The 17,231-nt window shown below is 41.2% G+C and overlaps 1 protein-coding gene across 2 annotated transcripts in view; it reads right to left on the reverse strand.

Annotated features, from left to right (window-relative positions):
* Positions 1–17,231, reverse strand: part of LOC134541171 (xanthine dehydrogenase-like) — a 296,422-nt gene that overhangs the window by 129,642 nt on the left and 149,549 nt on the right. For both annotated transcript variants that reach the window (XM_063384402.1, XM_063384401.1), the window contains exon 17: positions 11,001–11,222. In XM_063384402.1, the coding sequence (XP_063240472.1) occupies positions 11,001–11,222 (222 nt within the window). The remainder of the gene's footprint in view (positions 1–11,000; positions 11,223–17,231) is intronic.

The raw sequence follows: 17,231 nt of genomic DNA on the forward strand, positions 1-17,231 counted from the left end.
TTATGGCTTCCTTACCCTAACTTTAAACTTAGGACTCAGGCATGATTTGGTCTGGTGTTTTGTGGTTTCCGATGTTACCAATCAAATCATTGGTGCTGATTTCCTCCATCATAATGACCTTTTGTAGACATTCAGAATCAATACTTAGTAGACAGTATCACATATCTAGCCTCCGTCTGCCACAAGGCTTCAAGTGACATCAGTATTGTCAGAACTCTGCCTCAATCATCTCACTACCTCGAGTTCCTCCAAAAGTGTGTCTTTCCCAGCGATCTGGTACCCCACATCTTGTCCAACATTCTGCAGTGGACTACATCTGCACTGCTTCTGGAGAGCCTGTGTCCAGCATACCACATCATTTGGCACCAGACAAACTTAGGATTACAAAGAGGGATTTTGACTCAATGGTCAAACTTGGCACAGCTCGCCCTTCTGACAGCTCCTGGTCTTCACTTCTGCATATGGTACCCAAAATATGGGGAGGAATGGAGGCCATGTAGGGACTGTCGGTTGCTCAATGCAAGCCCAATTCCAGATAGATATCCATTCCCCCACATACAAGACTTATCTCAGACTCTGTGAAAAAAACAATCTTCTCCACTTTTGACCATGTTAGGGCCTACAGCCATATCCCAGGTACACCAGCCGATATTCCAAAAACTGCCATAACAATGCCCTTTGGGCTTTATGAATTTCAATTTATGTCTTTCGGCCTTTTCAGAGGTTCATCAATGAAGTTTTTAGAGGACTTGACTTTTGTGTGTCTTAACTATATAATATATTGGAAGCTTCCATCAACGAGTTCGAACATAGACAGCAACTTGAAGAACTCTTATAATGCCTCGTTCAGTCTGGGTTACTTATTAGCCCATCCAAGTGCATATTTGGCAAACCACAAGTAACATTCTTAGAACATAACATCTCAGCAGATGGGACCACACCTGCCCAGAGAAGGTTGATGATATACTCTACTACAAAAAAAAACATATAAGGGTGAAGCAGCTATGCCAGTTTACAGGAATGCTAAACTTATACTGACTGCACCCTTAGCAATAATGGCAGATGCTTCAGATTTTGCAGTGGAGGCAGTACTCCAACTGCTTGTTCAAGGAACCTGGCAGCCATTAGCATTCTTTTCCAAGAAATTCATCCTTGCTCAGCAAAAATATGGTGCCAATGATCGGGAGCTACTAGCCATTTATTTAGGGATCCATTAGTTTCGCCATATGGTTGAAGGCCGACAGTTCTCTATTTTTTTCGACTACAAGCCCCTTGTTAATGTTTTTCTTCAGAACCCTGACCAATGCTCACCTCAGAGATCCTGACATCTTGACTTTATTAGCCAGTTCACCACAGACATTCGGTATATCACAGGGTCCGATAATATTGTTATGAATGCCCTTTACAGAGTGGATGCTGTCACTAAAAAAACTCGATTACCAAGCACTTGTGGCATCACAGGCTGAGGATAAGAAACTACAAATATTTCGACAACTAGATTCTGGTCTGCAACTGCATATGATATGCTTGCCAGATTCCCCAACAAAGATATTTTTCAATGTCTCCACACCAACAGCAGGACCCTTCTTCACAGCCCCATTTGGCCAGGATTCATTCAACTTTGTACACCAGCTGGCTCATACAGGCATCAATGCATATGCACAGTTGGTCAGCCAAAGATTTGTATGGCCCACAGTCAAGTCAGATGGTCGGAGATGGGCTCTTGCCTGTCTACACTGCCAGCACTTCAAAATTTCTCGCCATATTTATTCCCCTGTTGGTTCCTTCATTCCACCATCCTCATATTTTGACCATGTCCACATCTACATTGTGGGACCCTTACCTATCTCACAAGGCTACCATTATTGTGTAACCATCATAGACTGCTTAACTTGGTGGCCAGAGGTAGTTCAAGTGGAGAATTTTGAGCCTAACACCATAGCTCGAGAATGTTATGCCAACTGTATGGTACACTTTGGAACTCCACTACAAATAACTACCAACCAAGGGCGCCAGTTCGAGTCTTATCTTTTCAGGGACCTCAGTAACCTGGCGGGAAATACTCGCTTTCAGACCACTGCCTTTCATCCTGTTTCCAATGGCATGGTTGAGCGAATGCACAGACTGCTCAAGGCCACCATACATTGCCATATGACAGATCACTGGGTAGATCTCTTATCCACCATACTCTTAGGCATCAGAACAGCATGAAGTGAGGATCCCTATGCCTTTGCAGCAGATTGAGTATACAGCCAACCACTACACCAACCTGGCGGTTTTATTGTCGCCCATCCCAATGCAGGACAACTGAAGGCCCCAGACCTTATCAAAGAGCTTCGGCAGCACTTTCATGAACTCCGACCAGTTGGTGGCACAAGACATTAAAAGCTGAGATCATTCGTTTTCAAGGATCTTGCTACATCCACCGAGGTCTTTGTTCGCTGCGATGGTCCAAAAGGGTGCCTGATGAAGGGCCTTTCCCCATTTTTAGTCATTCATGGCGATGCTTCTGTTTGTTTTCCCCAAGTGCATCTGCTTATTTCTGGCGAGACTTCCACTGATGTTCTTCGAGTGCTACTGGTTAATTCTGAGAAAACAATCTCTATATAATTTTTTTTTTACTAAATGAGTCTTGAAATTTTATTCAGAGTTATATCCAATTAGTGAATGTATTTTACCAAATCAGCACTTACAATAATTTTATCAGGTGTAATTCAAATATAAATCATCAATACACAGTCAAATAATATGCCTTAAGATGGCTGAGAATCCTTATCATGCAAGGTGTCTAATGAAGCACTCCATCTCTTGTCATTGTAAGTGAGCATACCGCATCCCATATGAATGAGCCAGTGTCTGTACAAAATATAATTTGGTGTCAACTAGTGCAAGAATCGGGATTACTTGGAATAAGTTATTTGAATTAGAAAAATGAACTCTCACTGCTGAATGTAGCTATTGTTGCCAATTGAATCCTTGCAGACATGTGGTTCATAGGCTCGTATTCTTGTATACATTAATTTTCGTAGCCAAGTCGCCTTGTGGTCAAATTTTGGTGGAGTTGTAATGCCTAAGACAGCTAAAGACTCGAAAATGTTAATCCTCATAGTCCTGTAGCCTTGTGGCCTTGTAACATTGTAGACTTGTTATATCGCAGCCTTGCAGCCTTTTAATCTCGTCGAATTGTAACTCCGTATACATGAAGTCTTGTAGTCTTGTAGCCAAATGTCGTTGGAGCTGGTGGAGCAAATGGCAGTTGGATCCAAACTTATTTGGAGCAGTTGGATCCTACCATATATTAACGATCCCTCCTACTGTGAGTATTGCATTCTACAGAGTTCAATGATTGTATAAATGTACCCTGTTTTCGTTATATGCGCATAATCCAGACTATAGTACATATCTTACTGCTATGACCGTATAACTCAGATGTGATAGTATCTTTCTGATGAGATCTCATCTCTCTGAAGAGAAAGTATCCTTCTGATGCACTTGTAACACTCCGATGAGAGTGTATCCCTCTGACGAGAATGTATACCTGTGAACTGATAGTATCGATTTGATGTGAACATATCTCTGTGGCTGGCTTGTATTCTGTAACCAGATCATAGTCTTGTGTTGAGAACGTATTCCTACGACAAGATCGTATCCCTGTGCCGTATTCCTGCGAAAATATCATATCCCTGTATTGAGATCGTATCCGAGTGGCGAATACAAATCCCTTCTGTGTATAAAGGAATTTTTTAAATATTTGTATTTTCGATAAATGTGGTTTCTTATTGTCAAGTTGTCCAAATTTGCCTCCTTTTCATTTATTGGGCTTCATTTTTGTCGAATTTCCATCCAAAAGTGAGTCCTTTTCATTAAATGTGCTTCCTTTTGTTCAAATTTACGTGCAAATGTGTGTGTTTTTTAAAATGTGCTTCCATTTTTAATATCCTTCCCTTTTTTAATGAGCTTGCAAATGTGCATCCTATTTTGAGTGTATTTCTTTTTTGATGTTTTTCGGACTCGCATATAAATTTAAATGAATCGTGTTCTGTTGCTTATTATTCTGGTGATCACAGGTATATAAGCGAGTTCCAGACGAAAGGGCCCCTAGTCCTCCTCTGACAGCTGTGCAGTGCGAATCGGCTCTCTCTATAGTACATTACCTGATATTTAATTGCTGTTCCAATGTCGAGCTCAATGGACAGCTTGCCATTGATGGAGCAGAACCTGATAGTATCGGCCAAGAAGGCAATGGAGACCACGATGGTAGCGGAGATACTGATGGCAGCGTTGTCGACGGTGACACAGTTCCCGTTGGGCTTGTCGAAGACAACTACGCAAAACTTGATGGAATGTGTACCATCGTCACCGACAACACTGAAGGCGACTTCAACAGATGTGGTTCCATTAGCAAAAAATAATTTTAATGCCTGCATTGCTGATGGCAGAGGAAACATCAAAAAATTATGTTTCGCTGTCAAAGGAGACTTCAATGGCTGGTGATTCGTCATCAATTAAAGAACACCGATGTCGTTACTGTGACAATATATTTTCCAACAACATGAATGTTCGTTGACACGAAAAGAGAAAATGTGCTACTAATTTTTCTCGCAATAACTTTAGCTATAAAAAGTGTCGCAAGCAAATTACAAGAAATAATAAGTAGAAAGGACACATCATGGCATGCAAAGGCTCTGTTGTTCGCTGACAAAACGAGGTATTAATATGCATATGAGTAAACCTTGAATTGATATAACTGCAGCATTATCAGTATTCACTTCGGGTTTGAAAGGCTTGTATTCGTCGACTAGACATCTTTGCAGCTACTGCGATATGTCGTTTGCATTTATCCATGAGCTGTAAGAAATGAGCGGAGATAATAAAATAAGAATTCATCTCGTATGAAGTTTCGCTGTGATAAGTGACATGTTTGGTTTACTCGTATTGACAATTTGAGAGTCATGAGAAAAACTGTAAAGGTGAAGTCCATGCACCTACTGTGGAACTACCGGCAGAAATTTCCACTCCTCGTTTTCGGATAAATTATCGTATACGTGCAAGCACATATGTAGAGGGCAGCAACCGATTGTGAAGATGCCTGGACATGAAACTAAACCCAAGACTGTGCCTGGTGCATTACACATAAATGATAATGGATTACTTTGAAGAAATCCGAATTATGTGGAATTTTGAGACTTCTATTAACTAAATATGTTTAGTGAGTAATAAGTTATTTGTATTTTTCTAGACGATATTAGTCAGAACATTATCAATCTGCTAACTAATGAAGTAGCTACATACGGATATTTAATAAATAACTTGTGGTAGGACTGTGTCTATGGTAAACTGTATCCGTTCGAGGAAATAGAGAAGATGTGTCTTTTCAAGATATCGGTTGCTATAATTTACACTTATAAGATGTAAAGCAATCAGTTAAACATGGTATCGATGAACTCTGTCAGGAAGAGGAACACTATGTCAGTTGTGCTGCCAACTAGTATTTTTGTCACAATTCTAAATATGAATATTTAAAATTTCTGTCGCCAGACATTTTATTTGTTTGCTGCAAGAACTTAAACTTTTTCCGCTAGCTGTATACTCCCGTTTAATCTTTGTCAGACCCTTCTCTCCAATTTTTCCCAGCCCTAGATCAGAATTTCCCGAGTCTTTTGCGAGACAGTCTGTGTATCATTTTATTCCTGCCTGTGATTCGCCTCCGAGCCATGACAAGAACTGACATGTCCTGCAAGCTATCATGGCAGGCTGATGTAAGCACTCCATGGCATGAACTCGAGTCATTTTCACCAATGTCCAGTCACGCCTCCGGTCTCAGTAGAGCCTCGTTCCCCCTGTCACCGCAGTTCCCATACCCAACCCCCTTCTCAAAGTTTTCCTGGGAACACGGCCCAGAACACTGACAGGCCACTAGCCCCGGCCAGGGTCGGCCTGTCCCAAGGCCACGACTCCAGTCCCAAAAATGTACTGCTCATGCTTTCTATTGGCAGTGTTGCGAATCACTTCCCTTGGGTGAACACCCGCTAAACGCCTGCCCTCTGGCATCTCCCGCAAGAACCAGCACCCCGTAGTTCCTTACCAGGCCACCAGAGGGCTGACCTAGTCCGCTCTATAACCCCCATGCTTTAGAAGTCGCCTCATGTGAGTCGACCTCTACTTGGTTCAGACACACCTCAGTAGGTCGCGCTGACATCGGCCAGTACCAACAACTTCGAGATATCAAAGTCGGTATTTCTCGACAAGCCCCTCGGTAATCTTCGGAACCTTTTGGTCCGGAAGCCGAAGCTTCCCCCCTTTCTTTTGATTGACTTCGCCTTTTAATTACGGGCCGCTGCCGCCCCAATTTTACTGCGCGCCGCGACTCCGGACTGACCAGACCGTATCTCCGGCAACAGGATGTCACTCCGTTTTTTTTAATATGTAATCAACTCGGCAATGGATATGATTCCCACAACTTAAGTGATTAGCATTTAGTCAGTATGTGTACCTCGTAGTAGTAATCATGTTTGGTTAGTCAGAATGGTTTTTAAGTCATGGAAATGTCCGCGATAACTGCGGGTTCGCGAGCTGCACACCTGGGCTGATCCTGGAAGCAATCTCCCTGTATGGTGAGTTTTGGCAACCTTTACTACCCGACCATCATCGTGATTAGAAAGCATTTTCTGCCTATTTTGCCAACTGTCTGTGAACCAGTCCTGAACATATGTTTTTCGGATCTGTTCACAGACAGGGTCCAAGGACCGGACAAATTTCCAAAGACCAGATCAGTTACCAAAGGCCAGATGCTCAACTGACCACTACACCCTCGAGTCCTTCCTCCGTCAATGGGGACGACTAAGGTGCCCGGATGCCTCGTTAGCAGCATAACTTTGGCCAGCCATTGTTAAACTTACAGTTCTTCAATTTTTCAGATCTTCAGAATAACATCCAGCAACGACATTGAAAGGATCTGAATACCATTAAAAATTTTTATTCAGGACTTTAATCACTCCAAGTGAGCTTATTATAAAAGAAACTTAACCTTTTTATTGTTGCAAATTTTATTTGAATTGGGTTTATAATCAATGAAATTGTCTAATAAGGGCCGGCCCAATCTTTTAATAAAGTAATTTTAAATCTATGTTATATATATTTGTCAAACAATTTATATAATACCATATTTCCGTGAAAATAATCAAAAGTAAAATAAAACCAGAGGTACTAGTATCTAGACGAAATAATTATTTTGCCTTCTGTGCCACCAACCGGTGGTTTTGGCACAATTTCCAATTTAAATTTTTTTTTAACTTAAACAATATCTCAAATCTTTCCTCTGCTGCATGAACTTAAACTTTTTCCTCCTCCTGTACACTCCCATCCAACGTTTGTCAGACTTTCCCAGTCACCACTTTTCAATGACCCAGCAGGGCGATCCCATTATTCCCGCCTTGGCGCATGGACGTATCCTGTAATTCGTCCCCAATTCGTGACCAGAACTGCTAAGGCCTGCGAACTCCCAAGACCGGGCAGTTCCTAGAGCTCGGCTCACGCCAGCACTCCTTGGCATGTTCGCGAATCATCTTCGCCAAAGTATAGTCATGCGTCCGGATCTTGTAGACCAGCCTTCCCACTGGCATCGCAGTTTTAACCCCTCCTCCCTCTCCAGGTTTCCCTGGGAACACCGCCCCGGGTCTTTGACAGGCCGGTAACCCCGGCCAGGGGCCACCTCTCCCCAAGGCCACGACTGCAGCACGTAAAGTAAATACTCATGCTACCTAGTGGTAGTTTTACGAATCTCTTCCCCTGAGAGTTTGAACGTCCGCGGAGCACCTGTCCTCTGGCATCTGCCGCAGTAACCAGTACTGTAGTTACTTCACAGCCACCAACTTCGAGGTATCGAAGTCTGCCTTTCCTCAACAAGCACCTCGGTAATGTTCGGAATCTTTCGGTTTGAGATCTGAAGCCCACCTCACCTTTCTTACATTAACATCGTTTTTAATTAAGAGTCTCTGCCGTCTCTAACTTACTTCACTGCGCGCCGCGATTCAGGACTGACTGCATAGAACGAATGTCTTCAGGATGCCTTGCTGTTACTTTGATGATGTGATCAGATTAGCCAAGGGATTTTTCCCAACCTAGTAATGTTTAGGCATTAGTCAGTCCAAGTAAATATATCTAAAGTAGTAATGTATTAGTCATCGTAGATAAAATATTTTCTTTGAGAATCATGTAACATCCGCGTCACGCTCGTCTGCTCAATCAGCGGGCAGGCGCTGGAAGACATCACCCTGTTTGGTAATATTTTAGCACCACCCTCCCCCCACCAGTCATCGTAACTAGGAGGCATTTTCTGCCTATTTCACTTACTGTCTGTGATTCAGTCCTAAACATCTGTGTTTGGATCTGTTCACAGACAGGGATCAAATGCCCCAGTATTCAAGTATCATCGTACTCGTGCCAGAGTACCAGTGCCAGGCACCGAACACCGGACCCGGGTGCTTTGCCAAGGACCAGATCCGTCTATACCGGACGAATGGCCCAACGCCTCTGACGTCTCGTCAGCTGCCCCACTTCATCCCTCAATCTCCGAAACGCCAGCATTACCATTTTTTCTAAAAACCTTTTTCGGACTAGTATCCAGCCATGACGTTTTTTTCGACCTGAAATTAAGAACATGACTACGATAATTTAATGTGTTTACTTATTAGGGATTGTAATTTAAAAAGTTATTAACTCTACCCCTGTTTACCACCTAATAAGGGCCGGCCCGTTCTTGTAACCATTCTTGTTGTACCCATTCTTGTATTAATATAATCTCAATCCCATGTTGTTTACGCTTTCTGTTAGTTAAATCACATTTTGTAACTCTATGTTATGCCAAATAACCAAAAGTTAAACAAAAAAGAGAAACCAACGCCTAGACAAAATCATTGTGTACCATCTGGAACTTAAAGATCCACTTGTTCCCCTCATTCATCAGGTGAGAGTGACGAGGCGGAGGACTTCTGAAACTAAAAGATCCACTAGTCACCCCAGTCATCAAGAAGTGTGAAGTGTAACAAAGTAATAACATATCTTGGGTCTACTCTGTTATGACTGAGAAGTGTAACACAGTAAAGGATTTAGCTTATATTTGTCTTCAATAAACCGATTTAAGCTGAGAATTAATCAGTTCACACTAATGCAGTACTACTTGTTGATAAGATTGCTAACTTTCACAAGTCCCCAAAGCAGATCAAAATGTTAATAAGATTGCTAACGTTCACAGTTTTTCCTGTAGAAGATTAAAAATTATGTGATTTTTTTGTGATTCATTTTTATTTCTAGAACATGTCATTTTATAGTACCTACTTTAAATTAAATTATCATTTTTACTTCAGTCAAAGAAAATGAGTGAATTTAAATTATTTTTTGGAAATTTTTCCTATTTTCTAGCTCAAAAATTACAGATTTACAAGATGGCGGGCGCCTAAGTTTTAAATGATTACTACACTCTAGTGAGTAAAAATCAAACAAATATGGCAGAAGTGCAATTTAACAGACAAGAGAGAATAAGTCGGATCCAAGATGGCGCCCTCTAGCTGACGAATATAATATGGTCGCAATAATGTCACAATGGCTGACATAATATCTGCTTTGGCGTTAGTTGTGGGAGGTTAGTATACCAGTGGCTACCACATATTAGATATCCATGGACATTTTTCATCGAATGACAATGCTGGGTTTTGAAGCGTTAGTGAATTTTATAACAATTTATTAAGTAAATTTTTACTGAATTATTATTTTTTGCTTTTAAAATCACCTTATAATTACAAATTTTCAAAATGGCAGGCTAATATAAAACTGACGGAATTTTTTAAATAAAATTTTACTAAATTATTATTTTTTAAATTTTAAATATTTGGCATTTAATTAAGATAATATTTACAGATATTCAATACAGTGTCCTTAACATAAATTTCAATATTCTATAAATTTTGGTGGTCGTAATGAAAAGTACAACGATAAAATACACATACACATTGCCGACTGTAACGAAATGTATAATGTTCTAGAATCCAAGAAGGTATGCGTAGCTTTGATTACAACCATAACGACCGAGGTGAAGGTCAAGTTCAAAGCTGCCCTCCAGAGGTTTATTGGAGGCTTTCCCATGGGGATTTTAAGCTTCAATGTGGACATTTCGAACTTTTCTGGAATAAAAGTTGAAATTTTCCCTCAAATGTGAATTTTCCCTCGAAATGGGGAAATTACTAGAATTCTTAAGGAATTTTTGAGTAATTTTTTATTGAATTTAGTGTCCAAGATGGCCGCTATGATGTGACATTTTGGTCAGTCATTGACCGATACCACTCACTGCACTCCAGCTCCTATCCGAAAACTTATATTTCTATAATGCTGTGAATTAATTATTTTTAAGTTTTTACAAAGAAATTTTAATCTCATAGGCCGAGTCATTGTAATTTTATCAATACTGAAGCAAGCAAAGCATGACTTACATTTACTTGACAGAGCAGGGCATTGTCATAAAATTGCAAAGGCTCATAGTTCCAAAGTTATAGTCTACTCTGCCTGGACTTAAGTGGGCAATTGTGCAGAGCGAAAAACTCCATATTTTCTCAAAGAACTGGAATTCAGTGGGTGACTCTGAGGAGCAGAGCACCTCCATATAGTCGCTAAGCCTTAGCCCACTTAACCTGGACCTCAGTTAATGATTGTGCAGAGCACATCGCCTCCATATTATTCCCAAATATTCCCAGTTTGTAGTTCACTGTACTTGAATTTCAGTGGGCGACTACAGTACACAGCACTACCATATAGTCCCAAAGATGTAGCCCACCTTACCTGGACATCAGTGGGTGACTACAGTACACCCTACCTGGACATCAGTGGGCGACTACAGTACACAACACCACCATATGGTCCCAAAGACGTAGCCCACCCTACCTGGACATCATTGGGCGACTACAGTACACAGCACCACCATATAGTCCCAAAGATGTAGCCCACCCTACCTGGACATCAGCGGGCGACTGTGCGGAGCACAGCACCTCCATCTCATTATCTTCTTTGGGCACGGCGAGGCAGGAGTTGGGCTCCAGGTAGAAGTGCTCCTGGCCACCGAACCGCACTTCTCCCGAGATCACATGGTCGGCGTCTGCAAACGCCTTCGACACGTCTCCTCTCACCAGCGTCCAAGGGAAGCCAGGGAAGAAAGACGTCTTCTTTATCGCCTCCTAAAACAGAATAAACATTCCTGTCAGTACCAATGAATTTGTTACTATGTTCTAAACAGTTTGAGGGATGAACGAAAATTCTCAAAGACAGTAGATTTCGAAACACCTTCTTAAGGTGTTGGAAGAACTATTTATTTCAATGGCTCATGAAAGTGTTTCAGCCTATAGGCCCCTTGCTACCAGTGAAGTTGAGAGCGATCTACCGATTGTGTTGTACGTTTGCAGGCGTGCTCGCCGAGTGGACTCCAGCAAAAGTCGTATTGTAATTTGTTCAAATTGGGAAAATTAAGAAAATAAATACAAATTTTCTAGTTTTTGTATTGTTTGTGTTCCTACCACAGTAACATGACAAAAAGGAATGATTAAGTAGCTCAAATGATATTACATTTTATGATATTGTTGAAACTTATGTGGGGAAACTGTGTTCGTAAAGGATAGCCCAAAGGTTTTATTACATTTGAATTAATTACAAATATTTACATCACTAATAATTAAATGTACTTAAAATTGTCTGATCAAAAATCACTTGCATTTAAAAATGTTTATTTGCATGTCGCTCAATGTCGGTCAAGTTCCACAGTTCACACTCCTCACTGGAGCTAGGATCAACAGTAATTCGCCCCTTACTTCGCGCCTGTCCTCAAACACACAGCCTCGCGCCACTCTGTCGCACTCGCACGGTCCCGTCGTTCTGAATCGCGCCACTCTCGAGGGGGTCTCTCATCCTCTTCGCCGATGTTGCACTTCCCTTCACTCGTGGAACGCTCCGAGCTCTATAACTCGTACGGAGGCCGGTGTCGTCGCTTATATGCCCATGGCATTCTTCTCGAAGGGTCGGGAGCGGCTGTGTTGTGTCACGTCACCCCGGGCCAACCCGATGCCAGGAAAGTCCAGAAAGGCGGCGTTTATTTTCGCCACTTCTCGCAGCGGCCTTCGGAAACCCGCAGAATTTCCAGGCAGCTTAAAGGGTCAATGATAACAGTCCGTGGTGGGCCAGTGAATGGGGAGCGGAGGGGGATAGTTAGCCAGACCCTTGAAATCCGGCCGGGCATGCGTGACGTCAGTGCCCATTCGGGGCCGCTGGTCGGACTCGCTGGAAGACCAGCTCAGGTACCTGGCACGCGTCACGGCCTTGCCTCCTGGCACGCATGTTTCAGTATAAAAACTGCAAAAATTATTTTGTTTCAATAAAAACCTGTTTCATTGGATTTGTAATTTATCTATTTTGGTCCCAACAGTCGAAATATTTATTATAAGATGCACATTTAATTTAAGCACACCTTATCTTGACAATAAATAAATATGATCCTAAAGTTACTGATATGTTAGGGATAAACATTGATCTTGGAAATTTGTATATTTTGGAAATTTGTATATTATGTGAGTATTATAAAGATAGCTACTTGCATTATTGATGCGAATGTATTGCGTGTGTAACGTTAGCCACAAAAAGAATATTTAAATCAAGCTACCAAATTAAACACAAAAACTTAATCTATTTCTTTATGATAGTATCCTTACTAATTTTTTAAATGCGAAAGTGTATTTGTCCTTTTTCAAGCAGCAATGGAGCAACAAGTCGACTATTTTTTTTCAAGAGATAGTTTATGGTCACAGAGGGACATAGGCTAAATTTAATACCGGAAAAACGTACGGTTCGTGTGGTACCGATTATGCTATTCAATTGTATCCATGGTAACGGGTTTTTGGATTGTTGATACCTTTTCCGTCTCCATGGCAACAGCTTTTGCATGGTTGCTATAGTTCAGGTAGTATTTTTCGATTATTTAATATTGCTTTTCAATTTATTTCAGAAGGGAGTCATTTTGTGTGTCTCTTGGACTAGATCCCAAAATGGGGGGGGGAGGATGCTTTTAGTTGCCCTTGCACTAGATCCCAAAGGGGGTCAGTTTTGAGTGGTCCTTGCTCTAGATGCCAAAGTGGGGTCAGTTTTGAATCGCCTTGCACTAGATGCCTAAGGAGGGGGGGATTTTTGAGTGGCCCATGCACTAGATGCCAATAAGGGTTCAGTTTTGAGTTGCCCATGCACTAGATGCCAAAGGGGGTCAGTTCTGAGTGGCCCTTGCACTAAATGCCAAAGAGGGTTCAGTTTTGAGCCGATTTATGGATACAAATTCGGTAACAATTTAGAGTAATAATTTTAGAAAACCATGGAAAGTTGGTTTTGTCTGCTAAAAATTGTTCACTGTGCAATTATGCCAAACTAGTTGGCCTGTCCGGTCTTTCTGTTTTGGCGCGCGGAATTCGCGTGGTAAGGTCCGGGCAGCTGCGAGCGGCCCGCGGCCTCAGCAGTAGAACTCAGTCCTCCGGGAGGGACGCATGCGCCGGGACACGTGGAGCCTTCGCCAGCAAGACGAGCTTCCCTCACGCACCGGACAGGTCAGCTACTGGGCAGCACCATGTGCGAGAGTGGTTTGTAGAATAAACCCCGCTAGTGTACTCCATCATTTATTTCCGTACGTTCTGGGCATTCCCGTAGTGACTAATTACTGTGTGTGTGGCGCCTGAGACGGCCAGTAAGGGCACAAGAAGTCTACTCTGCCGACATACCGCTGCCTCCGGCCACGTGGCCAATATCCCCCCTGAGATAGTCTCGTGTATCAGTGCACGAAATCACTGATTGGCACCGGGCACGTCCGCAATCATTCAATACCTATCCGCGAGGCCGTGGGTGAGACGTCTTATATATATAACACCATTTCTTGCAGCCTTATGGTTTCCATGAATGTACAGTTTTATGTATGATATAACATTTGAAATATGTCGTCGAGTGGTGATAAAGATATTTGTTATGGGCTATATTTTTTGAGGCAACACCAGAACTATATAGTTGTGTTGAAACATTTTTATATCCAGTTGGGTAATATCAAAATAATAGGGTAACGGAAGTTATAACCTAACGGTGTTAACGTGTGTAGGCCTAACATATATATAAAATATAGGAAGGTTCCATAAGATGGGACGTTTAAAAAACATTTTATTATGAACATGTTTAAATTAGGAATTCATTAAAAAAATTGTACATACCATACTGGCATATTACTTTCATAATAAAATTATATATCATGACATAGAATATATTTTCAAAGAAAAAAAATTCTTTAAAGAAAGTCAAAACTTGTCCCATCTTAGGCTTTAGGTGTCATAAGATGGGACACTATTGTGCCTAAGTTGGGTCATAACGAGGGGCATACAGTTTGAAAGTAAATTTAAACAGTACATTGAAACTTCAATTATTTTCACGCAGTTCATATATAAACAGTCAATTAACATTGACATTTGCACATGATTCATGAGCCCAGTCACTACACTCAACACACATAAGCCAATCTTCTTTTGATGTTGAATATGGAAGGTAACATACAATGCAGTGTCATTCTTTTTTTTTCCGAAGGCGCAACCTTTCTTGATTTTCTGGGGAGATTTTCAGCAGTGGTACCTGGAGCAGCACTGGTGCCTGGGACAGCACTGGTACCTGGGACAGAAGCACATATTTCTTGTTCATTGCAAATCTTGTGTTTTACTGTTCTTTTGGGTTTAGTGTATGTTGCTTGTCTTTCTCTGTTTTTCTTAATTCAGCTTTGTATGGCGTTCCTGTCAGTATAGTTGCTCCTACTGATTTCCTTGTTCCTTTTCTTGTGGTAGCTGGAAGAGGACTGATGTCTTCAACTGTGAGGGAGGCTGCTGTTGAATTTACAATCACAGATGGATTAGGAGATTAAATTTCTGGTGGTGTTGAAAGCTCGTTTCCGGCCGATTTGTGAGTGATTTCGCTTTTATTAGTGGGTGTTGTTTCTCCAGATGTAGGCTCATTGTTGGTTTTATGTGAGGCTGCATGAACTGTAAGAGTTCAATCAGTGACTGAGGAAGGTGCAAATTCGTATTCTTGAAATATGTTCCTATTGATAGGCCAGATTCTAGTTCGCCTGAATCCGCTGCTTGCATTAGCCACTGTTGCAGTTTTTCCATATGCCTGGCAAAAGCAGAAGCTACCTGATATTCTCCAAATGTTCTGCCTGGATGTTCCTTCAGCCATTGCTGTATAGCTTGGTTGTAATAAATTTCAATAGGTCCAAATATGCTGACGTCCAGTGGCTGTAATTTGTGCGTGGTGTGTGGAGGTAAGCTAAACAGATTTACACTATTTTCAGAACAGTATTCAAGTACTTCAATGCTCTTTGTATGAGCAGTGTGGCCATCCACAATCAGAAGCACTGGGTTTTCTTTCGATGGTCTAACATACTTAACAAAATTCTCCATGTATGCCAAAAACAGTTCTGCTGTAACCCAACCACTGCCACTATATCCAACCAATAATATTGATCCTTCAGGAGCACCATCTATCAAATCAAGCTTTTCCCTTTTTCTGGCAAAGATGAAAGCAGGAGGGATGAAATTACCAGGCATTAACAGCGCATATAACAGTAACATTCTTGCCCCTTTCTGCACTTGTCAGAGCACCAACCTGCTTTTTCCCTTTCTTTCCCAATATCTTAGATGGTTTGTGGACAGTTTTCATTCCGGTTTCATCAGCATTGACAATCAAACTTGCATTAAGACCACGATTTTTACACACCTCTTCAAGCAAATCAAAAAACTGCATTGCCCTTGGTTGGTTAAAACCAACCGCACGTCCAAATGCTGTAGGCTCTGGTGACTGAAAAGACACGTTTGGGTTGCGATCGAGAAATGAATACAGCAATTTTTTCCCATCCATCTTGGTTTCCTGGTTGAACGTATGTGAAATATTTTTCTTCTCAGCTAATTCATATGCCAGTTTCCTCAGGTCACTGCATGACAAACCAAAAAGCATTTCTTCAAGTTTCAAAATATAACAGCATAGTTCCTTTTCGAATTCAGCACAGAATGTTGTTTCGAACCTTCCAAATGTTTTTTGCTTCCAACAGCAATTCTGTTTTTTCCTCGCCGCCGCCTGTCTAATGTTGGTTTAGGAACATTATATTTTCTTGCCGCGTCCCGCACCGACATTGTTTCACACGCAGCGATGGCTAACAACATATCTTGTTCTTGGCAAACCTCCTCGCGCTGTTTTCCTCTCATAATGAAACGTGTTTTGAATGTGTGCCAGGCATTCGAAACTGGAAAAAAGTAATATATTTATTTGTAAAATCAAAACAGATAATTAGAATTTTTTTAATAGGCCTACTAAAATTCAGATAAAAATTATTTTTGTAAAACCGTAACTCATCAGCACACATTAAGGTGAGCACTTTTGAAAGCCCTTCCAACTAATGTACCAGTTAACAATAATTGTAACCTGTAGCTGAGAAATATGTAGCCTAGTACCTACTGAGAACAATGATATACGTAGGCTACTTACTGTATATCTTTACTGTATTTAGGTATTAGTTGCATGACCAAGTAGAAAATAAATTAGGCTTATGAAACATTTGGTATGATTGTTATTTTAAAATATGGTAAAAAGCTTTTTGTTTTATATTTCACTCGCACAGCGCTTATAAAAGCAAACTATATTCCGAACATTTCACAAAAATATTACTTTACGCATTCGAGACAGTTTCGTAAGATGGGACATTGTTTCATAAGATGGGACACCAGCATCCCATCTTTGGAAACAGTGCCACTATAAGAATAAACTCTTCTAACAGGCAGCCATTATGGTTTAGGTGAACACAAGCACACTTCAATACAGAGCGAACTTGTAGCTATCATCCCGCAATTGACAATTTTTTTAGAATAAATACAATCTATACAAAAAAAATTCAACCTTTAAACATTTTAGTAAGTGTAAATGAAAACAATTAGGTACCTTAACATAAAATCGAAACCGAAAGACGTTGACGCGGCGTGACTGCTACACCGACACATTTCAATACTAGCTTCTAGACACTGCCGACAGATAGCACTAGCGTTCAGTATCCTGGCAGTTACTGCGACTGTCCCGTCTTTGGAAGCGTCCCATCTTATGGAACCTTCCCCTAGTTTGCTGGCGCGGGGTTCAAAGAA

The sequence above is a fragment of the Bacillus rossius genome, chromosome 18 (genome assembly GCF_032445375.1).
Source record: "Bacillus rossius redtenbacheri isolate Brsri chromosome 18, Brsri_v3, whole genome shotgun sequence".
Classification (NCBI taxonomy): domain Eukaryota; kingdom Metazoa; phylum Arthropoda; class Insecta; order Phasmatodea; family Bacillidae; genus Bacillus; species Bacillus rossius.